Genomic DNA, 20,073 nt, shown 5'->3' with positions numbered 1-20,073 from the left:
TTGGTGTTTCACTCGTTTCCCACTGAATCAACACTACCATAGGCTTGATTATATTCTCGCTCTCTATAGTATTGTGACATATCTCATAGATCAAGAGGTTTCTCTTAGGGTTATAACTTGGCCTGGCTAAAGGAAGGAAAATTTTGAGAAGGAGCTGCAAGATTAAAATTCAGATTTCTAAGAGGAACTTATGCACTTGTTTACTTTTTGTAAACACTTTCTTTCTTCTTTTCGGTCTATTCTTTTTCTTTTTCTTTTGAACTTTCTCTTGTTTGTCGTTCTCTTCCTCAGAACAATTTTTCTTTCTTTCTTTCTTTCTTTTCACTTTGCTTCCTGAGGATTTTTTCCTTTTCTTTATTTCTTTCTTTCTCATTCCACTCAACCTTACTTCCTTGACTTTTGCCTTTTTCCCTGTTCTTTCACAATTTATATCATTAACAACTAACATTTTTTCTCAATTTAATCTGAAATTTCAATCTCAATTAAGGTGAGGAGAGTATGTGGAAAGTGGCTTAATCATCTTTATGGGTTTTCAAAGAATAAACAGGTCTAGGCTCAAAGGGGTTAAACTAAGGAATATCAGCAAGAGTTGGCTATTTGGCCATCTAGTTTAAAGGAAGAACATGCCCCAATCATATCTATAAAATATATCACATACTAATTCAAGCAAGAAACAAAGCAAGTTCTAGAGTCTTTCATACAGTGGGATGCACACTCAATAAAATTTTTCTGTATAGGCTCAAAACCTCACGACTATGAATGCACAGTAATTCCCCTATTTTTTATCTTAAAAAAAATTCATCACTAAAGAGAGAATATTGAATGAATCATGAAAATCATTACATTGATGCTCATTATGAAAATATTCAAATAAGTGCATCATCATGCTCTGAATCAATTATTGATAAAAAATTTCCACCATTTTTCCATTTAAAAGCACCGAGAAAAGTTTAAAATTTTCACAAAAATAGTGGCTTGGGGTTTTTCAAAACAAACTAAATATTAAAAAATCAATTCAAAAAGAATTAAGCTAAAGAAAAGGAGAAAAGATTTGAGATAGTTCCCTGTTTTAGCCGGATGTTCTGTGTATGCTCATGAAGTTCCTCCAGCTTACTCAATTGTGCTTAGATAAATTGCGCGTTCCCCATTCCCAGATTTAAATGTTGCTGTCCTCAGCAACAAATTTAAATCTAAAAAGAAAATGCGTTAAGAAATAAAAACAACCAGTCGCTCTCTTGTTGTTTGTTCTATTTTCTTCACCTGTAAAATTCACTTAATGATAGCAATTAGTCTCAACACCTTCTCCTATCTTTTTGTATTTTTCTTAATTGAAAATTTTTTAATTAAAACTAAAAATAGTAAAATGGTGGGTTGCCTCCCCTTAACTCTCTTTTTACGTCACGAGCCTGACGTACCTGATCTACTTCATGGTGGCTCAAAGCATGATCTTGGTGATGACCAAGCTCCATCATTCAGAAATTATGTCCTACCATAATGCTCTTATGCATATGGATGAGGTAAAGTAGTCTCAGGACTTTTGAATTTGGTATTTATATGCTTTCCCTTGCTCCTCGGCTTTTCCATCTTAACTTTTGGCTTAATTTCTTGAGAAGACTCCTCATTGTGTTTTTCTTCACCTTTCTTTTCACTAATAAAGTAGACTTAATCTTCCGGTTGAGCTACGGATGAGGGGACTTCTTTGTCAAAGAACTTGAAAGTTGCCTGCTCTCCGTCTACCCGTAATATCAGCTCGCCCTTAAGTACATCAATTAGTGCTCCTGAAGTTGCCAAGAAGGGTCTTCCGAAGATCATTGGAATTGTGGCATCTTCCTCAATTTCAAGGATGAAAAAATCAACAGGAATGAAGAACTTGTCAACCTTAACCAATATATCTTCAATGATGCCATAAGCTTGCTTTGAAGAACGGTCAGCTAGTTGCACTATCGTCTTTGTAGGCTTCACTTCAGTAATCCCCAGCTTCTTCATCATGGAGAGTGGCATGACATTGATGCTAGCTCCAAGATCATATAAAACATTGTCCACTTCCACTTTGCCTATAATGCATGGAATGCTGAAGCTCCCTGGATCCTTGACTTTGATAGGTAACTTCTTTTGGATGATAGCATTACATTCCTCCGTCAGATTCACCGTCTCACATTCCTGCAACTTACGCTTCCTTGATAATAGATCATTCATGAACCTTGCATAGTTGGGCATGTTCTCTAAGGCTTCAGCAAAAGGAATGTTGATCTGCAACCTCCTGAATATGTCTAGAAACTGTGAATACTGCTGCTTCTGAATCTCTTTCTTTAATCTCTGAGGATAAGGGATTCAAGCATATGGGGAGAGATCCAATGGCTTGTTCTGTCTTTCTAGAGTTTTCTTCTTCTCCTACTTGAATAGTTTCTTTTCAGCTTTTTCAGGATTGCTTTTGTCAACTTCAATTGTATCATGTTCCTTTTCTTCCTTCTCTTCTTCAACTGATGCTTCTCCATCCTTCTTCTTTTCTTCGGGCTGCTCCTCTATAGGATGAATCACTGTCCCACTCCTAGTGGCGATAGCATTGCAATGCTCCCTTGGATTGACAACTGTGTTGCTTGGAAAAGTACCCGGAGCTCTCTCGGAAAATTGCTTCGACAACTGGCCAATCTGAATTTCCAAATTTCTTATGGAAGCTTCTTGATTTCATGAAAGCAGATGTGTCCTCTCTGAAAGCATTTGCACCTTGAATATAATTAGAAGTGGTCTTGCATAGTTGTGCAAAAGCTTTCTCTCACTCAGAAGTGTCACTTTGTTGTGGGGCATGTGGTTGCACTGGAAGGGGAAGATTGAGCTGATGGTTGGATTTATGACTCAACCCTGGATGTTGATTCTGATCCTTCCACCATTGATTGTAGTCATTCCCATACTGGTTCCTCCCTAGATCATTCTGGTTCTTCTGATCATACCAGAGTCCGTTTACTTCAGCAGTTTCAGGTGCTCTCATGAAGTCGCAGTCTTCAGTAGCATGAGCTTCTGCACAAATACCACATTAAATATTAGAATTATTAACAGAAGAAACTTGAGAAAGATTAAATTTTTTATTAAGAGCATCTAATTGTTCTTGTTGTTTCTTGTGCATTTGTAGCATTTGTTCATTTTGGACTAAGAGTGCATCATAGCCTTCAAGCTTCATAATTCCTGCTCTTCTTGGTGCAACTGGGACAGGGGCATTGTCACATTCTTGAGACGCTAAGGATTCCAACAATTCTAGTGCTTCCTCTGGAGTTTTTATTTTCAAGGAGCCCCCTGCAGCAACATTTACCAGTGTTCTTGTGTTGGGTGTCATTCCTTGGAAAAAGATTCTTGCTTTCTCCCATGCTTCAATTCCATGTTGAGGACACTTCCTGAGTAATCTTTTGAATTGTTCCCAAGCCTCGTACAGAGATTCGCTTTCTTTTTGTTCAAAAGAGGTGATTTCCGCTTTGAGTCTTGCCATCTTTGAAACTGAGAAAAATCTGGCCAGGAATTTTCTTGCTAAGTCATCCCAACTAGTTATGCTTCCTTCAGGTTGAGACTGCAGCCAAGCTCTTGCATCATCCTTCAATGAGCATGGAAATAATCTGAGCAAGATAGCGTCACGAGAAACTCCATTCACTTTTAATGTGTCACAGTAAAGTAAGAAATCTTCAAGATGACTATAGGGGTTCTCTGCGCTTCCTCCAGCAAACTGATCTTTTTGAATCAGTTGCAACAATGCCGACTTTAGCTCGAAGTTGTTAGCTTCTATGGTCGGTCTAACAATGCTCGCTGTCTGTGGAACTCGGGCCGGAGTCATATAATCTCCTAAGGTCCTTGGAGCGAGTTGATTGTTTTCTGCCATCGGTTCCTCCTTAGATTCCGTTGAACTTGAGGTTTCTTTTGCTTCCTTTGCTTTCTTTGCCTTTGCGTCCTTTCTAAGTTTCCTTTCGATCTTTTCTATCTCAGGATCAAACTTGCAAGATTTGCGGGTTAAGAGTACCTCGCATAAACTAAGATTGAAAAAATGTGCAGAAAATTAAAAACAGGAAAATAAAAATAAAAATAAACAAAGAATGCAGAAAATTTAAATATGCAGAAAATTGATGCAGAATTTTTAATGCAGAAAAATGTTTTTGAAGAATGTTTAAAGTACAGAAAATTAAAATGTCCAATCTAAAAGTTAATTAGTTACTTCTAATGTTGAAGAATTCGAACCCCGGCAACGGCGCCAAAAACTTGTTGCGACTCGGCAAGTGCACTGGTCGTAAAGTAATAAAGTGTACCGGAGTACGAGATCGTTCCCACGAGGATCATAATCTTCAAGCACTAGTTCGCTAATTGCGTTTTAGTTGGACAATCAAGAATTTAGATGAAGAGAGTTGTAATTGAAGAACTTGAAAATTAAAGAAAAGTAATAGCATTCAATCAAAGAAAATTCAGAATTAAAAAGAATGAATGAAAAGATAATGATTGATTAAAGAATTTAAAAACAAGCGTAGTTACGGTTTCGACTTCCTCCAACATCCTCAATATGTTATGAATTGAACAGTCAAGAATCCGTTTCTTAATATATTGCCAATCAATTCTTTATAAGTTAATTAGGGCTCAATTCCTTGTTACCCTAAATCTACGTGATCTTGAAAGAACTCTAGTTTCCCGATTATTCCCCAAGAAAACATGCATTAAGATCAAGAATTTCAAGATTGCATAATTACTCTATGTCTATCCCTAGATCACAAGGATTATGATAAATTATCAAGTCAGGGTTCATGCACCAGCATCCCTATTGTCATACAATTCCCCAAAATCATTCTATAAGGAACAAACTCATAGAAAGCAATAAATATAGATAATTTATTCAATTATAAAAAGAACAGGATTCAGAGATAATTTAATTCATAAACATAAAGATTCAATTGGGTTCCATCTATCCCTAACTACATAAAAGACTACTCTAGCATACTGAATTGAAAAACAACAATAAATAAAAGAGAACCCCAAGCCTCCATTGGTGTGATGTTGACTTGGTTCCTCAGTGTTCCAGCGCTCTGCAACAGGATTCCTCCTTCAGTCTTGGTGTAATGCTCTGGACTTGTGAATTCTTGGGCGCTTGAGCGTGCTGTTGTGCGCTTGAGCGCCCTGATGTGCCCAGTTTGGCTTTTTTTCCTGCTTCCAAACGCTCGAGCGTCCTTGTGTGCGCTTGAGCGTGCTATTCTGGTCCTTAACTTGTAAGATTTTGGCTTCCCTTGGTCCATATTGAGCCGCTACTTCTTCGTCATGATTTCTTTAACACTTTTAGCACCATTTCTTGTGGTTTTACCTTCAATACGCAAATATTATCAAAACGTCAGCTCAATTTCCTATCTTATGCTTTATATGTCGTAAAACCTTGAATTTCATGCATTCTACTACACAACTTTTGTATAATGGGATATGATATTATGACACTCAAGTTATGTTACACCCATATGACACCCAGTCAATCTCACCGTTAGATCGCTTATGTTGATCCAACAGTTATATTTATTTCCATCTTTGTATGGTCATGATTTCCCAAATTTAATATTTTATATTTATTTCTACCTTTGTATGGTTATGATTTCTCATATTTAATGCTTTCACTTTAAATTTGGGAAATCATGACCATACAAAGATGGAAATAAATATAACCGTTGGATCAACATAAGCGATCTAACGGTGAGATTGACTGGGTGTCACATGGATGTAACATAACTTGCGTGTCACAATATCCTATCCCTTGTATAATTTAGCCTAAAAATATGGTAAACCAAAGATTTATCAACGTGTGATCCAGCTATATATGTACCATCATGTGTACCCAAAAATAATAATTGTCTCTATAACATTATATAATAATTGTTATGCAACATAATACTTGTTTTTCTCATAAATGTAACACTAAACAAGTCCAACAAAAAAAAGGAGGATGAAATCATGACCTCTACACAAAGAAACTTTAAGGGAGAAAAATAAGTGATTTTAGAGAAAATTTACAGGATACTCCTTCACAAAAATTCTAAAGGAGTGAAATAATATAGTTTATTTTGAAAATGTTATTTGTATCGGTTAGATGTATAAAAATTTACGTTTATACTAATTAATTTTGAAAAAATAATTTTTTTTAACAAGTTAACAATTTTGAAAGGACATACTTATTAATATGTTGATAATTTCAAAAACTAACTTCCATAAATAAATTTTTTTAATTAAGGATTAAAATAATACAAATAACACATTTTTAAATTAAACATTATATTGTTAATAAATGTGTTAAAAATTAATAAGGAAGTTAAAGTATAAATTTTATTTTATATTTATTACAACTTTTAAATTCGGCAATGGAATGTTGTGACTTGTGAAGATGAAACCACATAATACACGGCCTCAAACGTCCGGATGATTAAACAAGAATGAAATGTTACGAAGGTAAATATGAATGCAGTGAATAAATAATTAATAATTAAATTTGGGAGGAGAAAAAGTCAGGCATTGATAAAGATCAAGGTAAATGAGTTTATGTTTGGAGAAGTATATATTGAAACTTACATCAATATAATGTACATTCAATCTTAAATTCATTATTATATGGTTCAAAAAATTAAATAAAAAAAGAAAAATGATTAGAAAAAGACTTGTTTCCAAGTCAATATACCATATTATTTTGATCACGGTTTCCATTGTAAAATGGTTATATCAACTCATATAATGTTTGGGAGGTAAATAAAATGACTTCAGCATTGGCATGATTCATATAGTAATCAAATAAATACTAATTAAAAAAGTATTAAAATAAAAAGAATAGTAAAATATACTTACGTGATTCCTAGGTTAAAAAATTAATAATTATAAAACTAACAGTGAATAAACATGTCACAATTTAGACTAACTATAACTAGGATAGATACCGATAGCATAATACAACTCCCATGTTGTGTTCAAGTTAGATACATCAATTTACATTAGGTCAAGTCATCCTATCCAAAAAACAAAATACAAGTCAAATAGTTAATAATTTTTTTTTTATATATAAAAATTGATGTCGGTAGGCCAAATAATTGTAAATATTTTTGAATAATTAGATGCAATCAACTTGTAGTAAATTCACCATGAATTGGGTATCGTGAGAAAATTGCACAAGTAGGAAAACAAAAGTTGGAATTTCCACAATTTTCCAATGTCAAATAGGTTGAAATTTCTTGATGGAAAAAACTTAAGTCGCATCACTTCATATTTTTTTTTTAAAAAATAATTAATCTAACACTCCAAATATAAAATACTTATTTAGAAAGGATTGTTTTATCAAAATATATTGATATTGTTATTAACTTATAAATAAAAGATTCTTATTAATTTAAAAGTATTATACTATTAAAAACATAAAATAAGATCGTATAATTAGGGACGTTAACGAGCCGAGCCGAGCCGAACTTTGGTCTTAACGGGTCGAGCCTGTGTTCAAATGTGTCAGACTGGCCTTAGCCTGTTACCTGTTACGAATATAATATCAGCCTGTGGCCTGACTCATTTACAAAAAATAAAAGCCTTGTTTAGTCTGTTTAAAAAAAATAATACAACAAAAATTTATCCAAACAAAATATACAATCAACAGCACTAGTAATTCCATAAATATTCATAAATTTAATGTATATCCAAATAGCATAATATAAAAAAAAATCATTTAAAAAGTCTGTTTAATTAATAAAATGGGATGAAATGAATTGAGAAGAGAGAGAGGGCTATCTCAAGTAGTATAATAAATAAATAAATAAATAAATAAATAATATATTAGGCAAGCCTGAGCTAAGGCCGAGCTTTTGAATTGGAGCCTGTGGTCTTTTTATTAAACGAGCTTTTATACAAGTCCAAACCTGGGTTCAACAATCAATTTTAGACATGTAAGCTCAGGCCTTCACGAGCCGAGCCAAAAGCCCCTGACTCGTTTAGCACCCCTACGTATAATTATATGTCATTACACATTAAACGTAAAAAATTATTAAATTAGATTGAAACTATTGTTTTGAGGGACTATTTGGTGGGTGAGATGATAGTTTTTGACAATGATATATAATCCCTCGTTGAAACTCTTACAAAAGAAGAGCCTCTACGACTCTGTTCACCAAATATAATAGACATGTTTAATCATAAAATAGTCAACTAGTACAAGATGCATGTTACTTCCAGATTCTAAACAAGTATAAATAACACAACAATCAATAAAATTCAAATAAAAAATAAATTACAAAATATTTGATAGGTAATGTTGATCCCTTTGTATCATCTTGTGTGCTACATGTATTGTGACTTATATGCATTAACTAATGCCATTTGGTTAGTTCCTTTTATGTATCTCCCAACTCCAACTTCTATTATCATCACCACCACCATATCCTTGATGGTATTCATCATTCAAAAATCCTCTTATACTTAAACCATGGTATCCATGTTTGAAAAGGGAAAGTCCATCAAGATTCTAGCATGCTGGCATGTTCTCTTCATGTTTCTTTGCTTCCTTCTAACACTGTCTGCCTCAACTGTTACTGTGAATGATCAAGTTACAACTGAAGATAGTGAAGCAAATGCTTTGTTAAAGTGGAAACACAGCCTTGAAAATCACAGCCAAGCTCTCTTATCAACTTGGGCAGGTACTAATAGTCCATGCAAATGGGAAGCAATTCAGTGTGACAAATCCAAGTCAGTCTCAACCATTAATCTTGCAAATTATGGACTGAAAGGTACACTCTTCTCTCTCAGTTTCTCCTCATTCCCCAACCTCCTCAGCCTAAATATCTACAACAACTCATTTTATGGAACCATACCCCCACAAGTTGGTAACATGTCCAAAGTTAATGTTCTGAACTTCTCTATAAATTCTTTTCACGGTTCTATTCCTAAAGAAATATGGACATTGAGGAGTTTGCATAGGCTTGATCTTTCCTTATGCCAACTAAATGGAGATATTCCTAATTCCATAGCAAACTTGTCCAACTTATCATATCTAGATTTGTCAAACAACAAATTTTCTGGCTACATTCCTCCTGAGGTTGGAAAATTGAACAACTTGGAGTATCTAGTTATTGGAGCTAATAAATTTTTTGGTTCCATTCCCCAAGAAATTGGAATGTTGACAAACCTTCAGCTCATTGATTTTTCATTGAACTCTCTCTCTGGTACCATCCCCAAAACAATTGGTAACATGAGCAATTTAAATCAACTTTACCTTCCTAATAACATCTTGTCTGGGCCAATTCCACTCTCCTTATGGAACATGTCTAACTTGTCATTGGCCTACATTAATCATAATAATCTTTCTGGATCAATTCCTGTTTCCATAGAAAACATGATTAATTTGGAACAACTTGCCCTTGATTACAACCAGCTTTCTGGATCCATTCCTTCCTCAGTTGGAAACTTGACAAAGCTCACTGTATTATACTTGGGGTTTAATAATTTTGCTGGATCAATTCCTGCTTCTATAGGAAACCTGAACAATTTGGATGCCCTCAATCTCCCAGGAAACAATCTATGTGGATCCATTCCTGCCAGTATTGGGAATTTGACAAGGCTCACTGTCCTTCAATTGGCCACCAACAAACTTAATGGTAGCATTCCAAAGGAGTTAAATAACTTTACCAACTGGAGTTCTTTTATAATATCTGAGAATGATCTCATTGGCCATTTGCCATCCCAAATCTGCTTTGGTGGGTCACTACAGGTCTTTGCTGCTAATAACAACCATTTAAGGGGTCCTGTACCAAGAAGCTTGAAGAACTGCTCTAGTATTGTTAGACTCAGGCTTGAGGGAAACCAAATGGAAGGAGATATAGCACAAGATTTTGGTGTATATCCAAATTTGAAGTATATTGATCTGAGTGACAACAAATTTTATGGCCACATTTCAACAAACTGGGGGAAGTGCATGAATCTTGATAGCTTCATGATATCCAACAATAATCTATCTGGTGGTATACCAGTAGAACTTGTTGGTGCAACCAAACTAGGAAGGCTTCACCTTTCATCCAATCACTTGACAGGAAAGGTTCCAAAGGAACTCTGGAATTTGAAAAGTTTAGTTGAACTCAAGATCAGCAACAATCATTTTTCAGGAAACATTCCCAGAGAAATAGGATTGCTACAGAATCTTCAACACTTGGATCTAGCAGGAAACCAGTTGAGTGGCACAATACCAAACCAAGTTGTGAGCTTATCCAATTTACTTGAGTTGAATTTGAGCAACAATAAAATAAATGGAAGCATTCCCTCTGAATTTGGCCAATTACAACCTCTTGAATCTGTTGATCTTAGTGGGAATTTATTGAGTGGAACAATACCAACAGTGCTTGGAGATTTGAAGCACTTGCAATGGTTGAATCTCTCACGCAATAATCTTTCTGGCACCATTCCATCCAGTTTTAACAGCATGTCAAGCTTGATTTCTGTCAACATATCATACAACCAGTTAGAAGGGCCACTTCCTGAAAATCAAGCCTTTCTTAAGGCTCCAATTGAATCATTAAAAAATAACAAAGGCTTGTGTGGAAATGTCACAGGCTTGGTTCTTTGCCCAACCAACCACAGTGGAAAGAGCAACAAAGTCATCCTATTGGTATTCCCTATTTTGGGAGCAATAATACTAATGTTTTGTGGGGTGGGAATTTCAATGTATATTCTTTGTAGAAGTAAAAGAAAGGAAGAAAGCCACTCTAGAGAAGTAGTACCCTTTTCCATATGGAGTTATGATGGGAAAATAATGTTTGAAAATATCATTGAAGCTACAGAGAATTTTCATGACAAATATCTAATTGGAATGGGAAGTCAAGGATATGTTTACAAGGCTATGTTACCAGCAGGCCTTGTTGTTGCTGTGAAAAAATTTCATTCGGTGACAGATGAGGAAGAGTCAAATTTCAGTTTAAAGGCTTTTAAAAGTGAGATTCAAACCTTGACAGAAATCAAACACAGGAACATTGTAAAGCTTCATGGTTTTTGTACTCATTTACGGTTCTCATTTTTGGTGTATGAGTTCTTGGAAGGGGGTAGCTTGGATCAAGTACTAATCAATGACACACAAGCAATTGCATTTGAGTGGAAAAAGAGGGTGAATGTTGTTAAAGGAGTGGCCAATGCTTTATCCTATATGCATCATGATTGTTCACCTCCTATAGTTCATCGTGACATATCAAGCAAGAATGTTCTTCTAGATCTTGAATATGAAGCTCATGTCTCTGACTTTGGGACTGCTAAGTTTCTGAAGCCTAGTTCAAGTAGTTGGACCCCATTTGCTGGTACCTTTGGATATGCTGCTCCAGGTTAGAATTTAGAAGTTAATTTTTACTTATTATTTTACTACATACTCCCTTGCTAAAATTAAAAATGTGTTACTCATGTGACATTAAAAAGAATGAAGTAAATGCAGTAAGTGAATCATATATTTATAGTTTTAGTTGATGCTTCATTCAGTACTACTAATAATTTATTATGAAGAAATGGAAATGATCACATTATTTTTATTTTACACCACTTTTTTTATTTTTATTTTTTCAAGAATGTTTCCACTTATTTGGATGAGACTAATTTCTTTTGTGGCATAAAGCACGAAGGTTTTGGCCACTAATTCCAAAGTGCTTCATCAAGGAATCAAACTAGAAACCTAAGCGAAACATATTGGGACTAGTGGCAAAAACCTTTGCGCTCTACTCTACGAAAGGAATTAGTCTCATCTAAACGAGTGGGGACACCCTGAAAAAAAAAAAAAATGATTTGCAAATATCAGAATTCATTTAAAAAATACAAGCATACTATATTTGATTTAATATTTGAAAGCCAAATTGCTTTATGCATAATATAACATTCAAATCTTTTAATTTTTTCTGCAGAGCTGGCCCAGACAATGGAAGTGACTGAGAAATGTGATGTTTATAGTTTTGGAGTACTTGCTTTGGAAATCATTATGGGAAAGCATCCAGGAGATCTTATTTCTTCATTTATGTCACCATCTACATCACCAATGGCTAATGATTTGCTATTGATTGATGTCATAGATCAAAGGCCTCCTCAACCTTTGGAACCAATTGATGGTGAGGTGATATTGATTACAAGGTTGGCATTTGCTTGCTTGAGTGAAAGTCCACGTTCTCGACCAAGCATGGATCAAGTATCTAAGGCACTTGTTATAGGAAAATCACCTTTAGTGGACCAGTTTCCCATGATTAGACTAGGACAACTATACTGAATCATATATAGTATTCAAGTGTTTTGCTTTGTTTTATTCTTTTGTGTAATGATTAACCTTGAATGCTGCAACATATTCTTCATCACTGTTATCCTTAGTTTACATGTCTCTATTACTCATGGCTTTGGATCCATTTTTTGAAGGGTCATTTTTCTTTACTTCCTGCAACTTTATTGGTTTTTCAGCATCTAGTGGCTTGACTTCATTGTCTTCCCTTTGACAATACATAATGACATATCTTCTAACACAACATTTTCTTAGAAGAAGCTTTATAGGCTCTTAACTTCTGCAATAGTCACAATAGCTTTTCAATTGGATAAAAATCTTCTCGTTCTTCACCTGAACACTCATCATCTAGTGCTTCAAAGCCTTCTGGATGCTCTTCCACTGATTCATGGCTGAATTTTTTTTTGGAACATATTAAGATATGCTGCAAGATCTTTAAGTGCACGATTTTTTTCTCATCTTTGTCATCAGGTTTAGAAAGCATCCATGTTAGAAAAGTTTGTAAAACAGAAAGAAAGAAAAAAACAATTTGGACTCATAAAACTCATAACAAGTGTTTTTTGAACAAGGTTGGGATTGAATGTATGAAGGGCAACAAGGAGAAGGGTTGAGGTGATGAAAAATCCGGAGAGAAAAGAGAGGAGCTTTAGGAGGTAAAGGGAGAAGAAGATTATAGTATTTAAAGTATAGAAATAAAAGAAGCAAGAGAATCAGTATTCGAAATAGAGTTAGTTTATAATGTAATCCAATTTTATATCTCAAGTTAACATGTTGCAAATCTTTGAGGTCTTAGTCCTTTCTGGTTTGAAAATTTGTGGCCTCATCATTGTTCCACATGTTTTACAATCAATTTGGTTGGAGGGAAGATTGTAGTGTTGACTCTGTTGAGAATTCAGAAATAAGACAAATTCATGATGAAGTTTATGACTTATTTACAATAAAGATTAGCTGAAGCAGTGGAACAAAGGGTTTTTGGATTGTTAGACCTAAGAAACTAGTGAATTTGCGGGAAATAGTAATTGAAAGTGGTTTATCAGATGATTGATATATTAGATTAGTTTCTTTTAATAATGATTTGGAGTAGGTAATACCAAAAAAGAAATATATTGGAGCTACAAATTATATGGGCTAAAGTTAATGTGTAGGCCAACTTTAGTTTCTTCCTTCAATTAGATCGTGGAAAAGGATGAAGAGTTTGATTAAGTAGTTGGAGGAGGAGGAAAGAAGGGTTGTTATGGACTCTTGGTCTATTACAGTAAAGGTCACTTATAGGTGCAGGGAATTGAAGTGTGGGTGATAAAAGTCCCACGTTAGAAAGGAATGAGCTAATTATACTACATATAAATGAAAGGATCCATAAATTTAATATTTTAAAGTTTTTGGTTGAAATATGGTATTAGAATCCCTTATTATGGGTTTATACAACTATAAACGAGGGAGTAATGCTCCATTAGTGTGGTGATTGTGAAATTATGAATGAAGGATAATTGCATTACTAGTTCTCAGTTACATAATTCAAAATTCAAGTCATCCATTTTACAACACTTTTCATTTTTTTCTTAATGCCAAGTCACTTAATCTTGAGGTTACTTATGAAAATCAAAATTGTTCGATCATAAAAGGATCGAGGTGTCCAATTAGAGATTGATAAGTTTCTCTGAGATGAAGGGGCTCACTCTGGCACCTATGGAAGAGATATCTTTGAGGATAACAGATCATTGTATACTATAAGAAGAGGCATAATCAGAGCGTAGGGGTGTGTGCACAACAGTGTTATAAGAACCGGATCGGATCGGCCGGTTCGAACCGGAAACCGGTAAACCGGTCATGTGACCGGTTCGGGTAGACTAACGGATCAGACATGCAAACAAACCAGTGTGACCCGGTGAGAACCATCCGGTTTTACTAAAATCGGTGACTCGCCGGGTCAAAAATAGACAACAGAAGGGAAGGGAAAGTGTCAGAGAAAATGGAACTTTGGCCACCAGGGATGGTGGAAATGACTTGGCGGGCAATGGAGTCCACCATGAAAGGCCACATTGCGGTACAGATGTCTTGCTAGATCTCCTGGTTTGTGCGGAGGCAAGCATTGCAGTGACGAGTGTAACACCCCGTTCTAGAATCGGTTTGTTAACATCTCATTATGATATTAAGCGCAGTTACAATCACATTGGGTAAATTAGAAATCTGAGTAAATTTTTCTTTTCAAACAAGTCGAATTTCAAATAACCAATTGCATGACCATAACCATATTACTTTGCGGAATAATTAAACTAAGCTTAACATCATATTCTCATTTTATTAGACCACATGTCGTTAAATGTCTACATCTCTTTTGTTATCAATTAATTCTATACTACGTTTATAGTTCTCACCTCCTACTATGTTATAGATCTCCTTGTTAGCTTCGAGTGGGTTCAAACCGCGCTCAAATCGGAGCTCTATAGTTCAAGTTATTCTAATTTTACTAAACTATGTTCATGCTATTTTCGGGATGAGCGCTTGAGCGTTTTAGCGCCCAAAGGCAGAAAGTTTAGCCTTCTGCAGGTCTCCAGAGCGTGTTAGCGCCCAACTTGAGCGTTTTAGCGCTCAAGGGCAGAAAGTTTAGCGTTCTGCAGGTCTCCATAACGTGTTAGCGCCCAACTTGAGCGTTTTAGCGCCCAAGGGCAGAAACTGGGCAAAACATGCCCTCCCCTGTTTTCATATGACTTCATGGGATATTTCCTCCCACTTTCACCACTTTCTTAACACCTAATAGACATTATACAACTTCAATACATGATTCTTTCAAGGTACTCATTTATCATAGAAACATGCATACCCTTTCATCATATACATATACCCAACAATTACAACATTACATCATTGCAACATGTCTTAATTACAAATCATGGGACTTAGCTACAAAACACTATGATCAACCCCTTGGCTCTCATCAACAAAAGAGGTACCAAAAGAGATGAGCATAGGCTAAGTCCATCAAAATAGAAGATGACATACATATAGCAATTGGCTTTCAAATGCAAATCCTATACATGGTATTACTACATGTCATGTATAATCCAAAAGAATGCATCATCTTCATGCATCTACTAATCCAAATATGGCCACTTGCCACCGGAGACTCCTACAACATCTTTACCTGAAAGGGGGTCCCCACAACACGGGGTGAGATATACGAATATATCACAGTAAACCAGGGGTCCTTGGAGCATCTCTCCACCCCATAGTTCAATCACAGGGTAATAGTAATAACAATAATAATGCAATAAATACATATTCATGCAGTGTGTAACAAACATCTCCAGGAGAAATCCCTCGAGCTCTCAAGTTGTCCTAAGGATACTCAGATGCAAATAGTCCTACTGGCCAGCTAAACTACCAAGTATGATTTACGCATCGTCATGCAACATACCAACATAGGGAAACACCATCCTATGCCATACCAAAGCATACACATACGTATAACAAAGCATTAAACTATTTCATTGCATTTATAAACACTATCACAACCACTACCCAATCAGGGCTTGGTGGAACAATCAAGAGAATTACACCCAAGGTCCGAAGGCTTACCTCAAAGCTTCAGTTCAACCTTTGTTCACCAACAAGTTTTGCCACCAATTACAATAATCACTTTTACAAACAACCACCTACACAAGGTGTAATGCAATCAACATATTGCATTCAAGAATATCTTATAATTATCAACCAAACTATCCAATTCGTACCACAACAAAAGCATGGACTTACCTATTCCAATGAGCTAATCAAGCTCCATAGCTTGCTCCAATGGTTGGTCACTCAAGATTGGTCCAAATGCCTCAATCCTAGACATAACATGGACCCACCATCAATATTCAACCAAACCAAACCATTGATTTCTAATGCATGAAAGTCCAACATCAAGCATTAAACCTTGCAATTTTCAAAGCATAAAAATGACTAACGAAGCTCATTTTCACCGATTAAATGTCATTACTAACATTTTTCATAACATTCACCAAGTCTCAATCCTCCTAGAACATAGCCAATCTATCAACATTTTCATAAAACCCTAAACACTATTCATCATCTTCTCCAATCATGCAATTTCCATGAAAGTAAGGTTCAAGGAGTAGAATCTTACCACCAATGGTTGCACAATCAAGGAGTGATGGTTCCTCAAGCTTCCAAGGAGCCAAATGTTCCCCAAACCCCTTCAACCTTCAAAGGGTCAGATTTTTGAGAGAGAAAATCTCACAACACAAAGATCCCCACAACAAACCTAGCTTGGATTCAAGAAGAGAGAAGGATTTAGAGTGGTTTAGGCTTTTGAATGGATGATTTTGGTCAAGGTTTGCAACATCTAGGGCTTTCCGCTCACCTTTCTCTCTTCTCCCTCTCTTCTCCTTCTTTTCTTCCCTTCTTTTCTTTCTTCTTCTGTCGACGGGAATGGGAGGGACAATGGGTCTTTTTTTTTTTTTTTTAAATCACTTAACATTAGTTAAGTTGTTTTGAACGGGTATCAGCTCATCTATCTATTTAACTCCATTAATTACCAAACTTTACCCAAAAGTCTGGAATATTTTTCTAGGAATATTTTCACTTTTATTTTTATATTTTGGGTACTTTTGCCTATACCCATTTATACCCTTTAATTCTCACTGAGTACACCTTTTACCTCAAAAGTGACCCTAATTGATTTAATTAGGCACTATACTTAATTTTACTTACTAATTCATGCTTAATTATTTAATCACGTTTAATTTACTAATTAATTAGGATAAAGCTATTATAACGAGACGAGCGAGGGAGTTTAACAATGGTGAAGAAGGAGTTTAACGATGGTAAAGGAGAAGAACATAAGATAAACAAACATAGCGTGAAAAGAAGGAAGCATGTGAGATGTGAAATGAGTTTGTATAGGATTGCATTTATTATTTTGTCTTGGAAAGTGAAATATACAGGATTGCATTTATGATCTTGTCTTGAATGAATAGTTTGTTAAGTGATAGTTGTCAGATTGTATTTGAATTTATGATCTTGTCTTGAATAAATAGTTTGTTAAGTGATAGTTGTCAGATTGTATTTGAATTTTGAATCGTGATGTGTTTTTTTAACACGAAACATGATATTTATTATTAATAAAGTTAAAATATTTTTAACTTATATTATTTTTATTAGTATTTAAATATATTTATAACTTTTTTAATATAAATTATAAATTTACATATATTCACCGAATCATGCGGTTGAACCAGTGATCCAATACTTCAACCAGGTCAATAACCGAGCCAATTTTAACAACATTAGTGCATAATGACAGCTAAGAGATAGAAAGAGTAAAATAATATGTACCTGTAAGCTTAATCTCTTATTTATAGAGAGTTACCTAATGATAGTGAAATTCTAGACCTCTTGCGAATAGTGGGGTCTCAATGCCTAATCCATGAGGATATGATAAGATTAATATCTTCACGAAATTCTTACCTTACTTCCCTTTTGATTATCTTTTCATACTGGGATCTTGGGATATGGGGTCATAAGTTAGTTCCATAACAAAAATAAAGTTAATTTTGCAAGCATATGTAGAAATTTATATGCCTTAGTAACATAAAATACAAAGTTATGAATTTAAGGCAATGGCGTACAATTTGTATTAAATTTGTTTTAATCCTTTGCAGCCATATGCCAAATCAATAAATCAAAGATATGGCAATACCCTACTCCTATTTTGCTTTTTTTTTTTTTGTCTTTCACTAAAGCATTTATATAGGCATTTTTTTGAAATTGAAAGTTATAACAATTAAAAAAACTTCTTAATAAAGATTCGGCACGGTGTACTTAAAAAAATTAAAGTGTTTTTTAAATAGCAATTATTGCAAAAGTACAAACTTTTTAAATAGCAATTATTTCTAAGGATTAATAATAAAAGTAACATTTTTTCCGAGACTTCTCGATTCACTCGGAACAAATCTCTCCGTATGAAGTTTATAAGATGGTTCTTTTTTTCTTGGAAATCATAAGATAGTTCATTTGAACTCGAGACTATTGATAAATGTCAAATAATCCCATACAACTTAACCCACATTGCTTGAGGGTGAAAATAACATGTTTTTAAATCAAACTATATAATTAGTAACGGTTCATAAATGTTAAAAATTAGGGAAGATAATTTTACATAAAAAAAATGAAAGTTGAAAGAAAAAAACTAAACAAAACCGGGCCGTTAGGTCTATAAAAATAGGGCCTTTTGAGTCTATTCGGCCCATATATAGAGTCAATAACCTTCACCTATCTTAGCAATGGTTTCATTTCATCTGCTTCAAAACCCATCCTTATATTCCCCAAAGAAGCCCTTCTTTTAGTTTTGCCATTTTCATGGTATTCTAATGAAGCGTTCCACGAGCAACAATTTCCATGTTTTTATTTCTCTTCAACTTAGGTCGAACTTTTATTATAAAATCTTTTATGGGCCTTTTTTTTTTTTTTTCTGCGTGGAGAGACTTTTAAATTTGGTCATGAGTGTTAGGGTGATACGCGGCTGAACTGTTTAAACAAGCATGCAGTGTTGTGAAGATAATCCAGACACTGATTAATAAATTACAACCGTTTAACATAAGTAATTAATAATTAACTTAACAATTAATTTACTTATAAAATGTGAATTTAACCAACCTACGTTATGTAATATTATCTTAACGATCTAGCATTTCACATTTTAGATAAATCAAGTAAATTAATAATTAACAATTAATTTACTTATAAAATGTGAATTTAACAACCTATATTATGTAATATTATCTTAACGATCTAGCATTTCAAATTTTAGATAAATCAAATACTTATATCTATGTTATACAATAATTGATATTGACTTATATTTTATAAATTATATTATACAATAAAATAAAGTTATTTGATGTAATAATAAGGATTCTAATAAGTCGAATAACTATTAGGCTAGGGTGCTTGGGTCTTTGATGGAGCTAGTGCTATGAGATGAAACTCCTGCGAAGTGTATACCTGAGTAGCGCAATGTATTTCAGGATGAGAGATCTTACTCTGGTTCTTGTCATTGATTGGAGAAACTGAGGGAGGTACCCATAAGGCATTACAACGCTTAAGTCAGTAGATATCTTATGTGGTTAAGTCTGAATAGATAGATGATCATATATGCACTTAGTGCTTTTGTTTACATAGCAGTTGAGTGTCCTGGTTGTGCCGCCTTGGTGTGGTGGTGCTCATTCTTATTGGTGGACAATAATGACTTTTGCAGTTGATTCCGTGTGTGCGATGCCTAATGTCAGGTTATACCATGTAGGTGTAGCCATAAGCATATGCCTTTCCTCTAACCATTGGCCATAAAGGGTAAGTAGAGTTCTGAGTAGTTGATTTCATATAGCCACAATTAACTGAGCAGCTAATTTCGTGTCTGAGTGTTTGCGGGATTGCCAAGGTACGCGGGATGTCCCTGTTTCCTTCTCCTAGAAGTAACAGTCATTGGGCTTCCTTGGCGTTTCACTGGTTGGGCCTATAATCCCGCGTGGGAAAGGTCCAAACTTGTAACCCCCCAAGCTCGTTGCTTATGTCGATAGAATGAGGAGCGAGATGTCTCAATGTGCAGGATCACTTCTTTGTGGGGTTATGCCATGTAAACTGAACACATAATCTTCTAGTAGGTTGGTAATTATCTCTTCATTGCTTGGGAAACGGTTGATTAGACTCTTAAGCATCAATTTTAATCATAATGGGAAAACAACCTTTTAAGAAGAAGGGACAATCCAGCAGGGAACATGGCATATGTCGCGAGATGTCTTGGGCCTCATCAAAGC

At 34.8% G+C, this 20,073-nt stretch overlaps 2 protein-coding genes and 1 non-coding gene across 3 annotated transcripts; 2 read left to right on the top strand and 1 right to left on the bottom strand.

The window, feature by feature from the left end:
- Positions 1 to 1,662: 1,662 nt before the first annotated feature.
- On the bottom strand, positions 1,663 to 2,217 carry LOC133316559 (uncharacterized). Its single transcript, XM_061518319.1, has one exon. The coding sequence runs from the start codon at positions 2,215 to 2,217 to the stop codon at positions 1,663 to 1,665; it is 555 nt and encodes a 184-aa protein (XP_061374303.1).
- Positions 2,218 to 3,365: 1,148 nt separating this feature from the next.
- Positions 3,366 to 3,472, top strand: LOC133316560 (small nucleolar RNA R71). The gene has a single exon (XR_009752227.1). It is a non-coding gene; the product is annotated as a small nucleolar RNA R71 (small nucleolar RNA).
- Positions 3,473 to 8,452: 4,980 nt separating this feature from the next.
- On the top strand, positions 8,453 to 12,250 carry LOC133316558 (MDIS1-interacting receptor like kinase 2-like). The gene is made up of 2 exons (XM_061518318.1): positions 8,453 to 11,327; positions 11,895 to 12,250. Exons 1-2 carry the CDS (start codon positions 8,453 to 8,455, stop codon positions 12,248 to 12,250), a joined length of 3,231 nt encoding a protein of 1,076 aa, XP_061374302.1.
- Positions 12,251 to 20,073: the final 7,823 nt, after the last annotated feature.

This window comes from Gastrolobium bilobum, unplaced genomic scaffold, assembly GCF_033153095.1.
Source record: "Gastrolobium bilobum isolate Gb01-03AN ecotype WA unplaced genomic scaffold, APGP_CSIRO_Gbil_v1 utg162542, whole genome shotgun sequence".
NCBI classification, from domain to species: domain Eukaryota; kingdom Viridiplantae; phylum Streptophyta; class Magnoliopsida; order Fabales; family Fabaceae; genus Gastrolobium; species Gastrolobium bilobum.
Note: the sequence above shows the minus strand (reverse complement) of the source record. Positions and strands in the feature narration are given on the sequence as shown.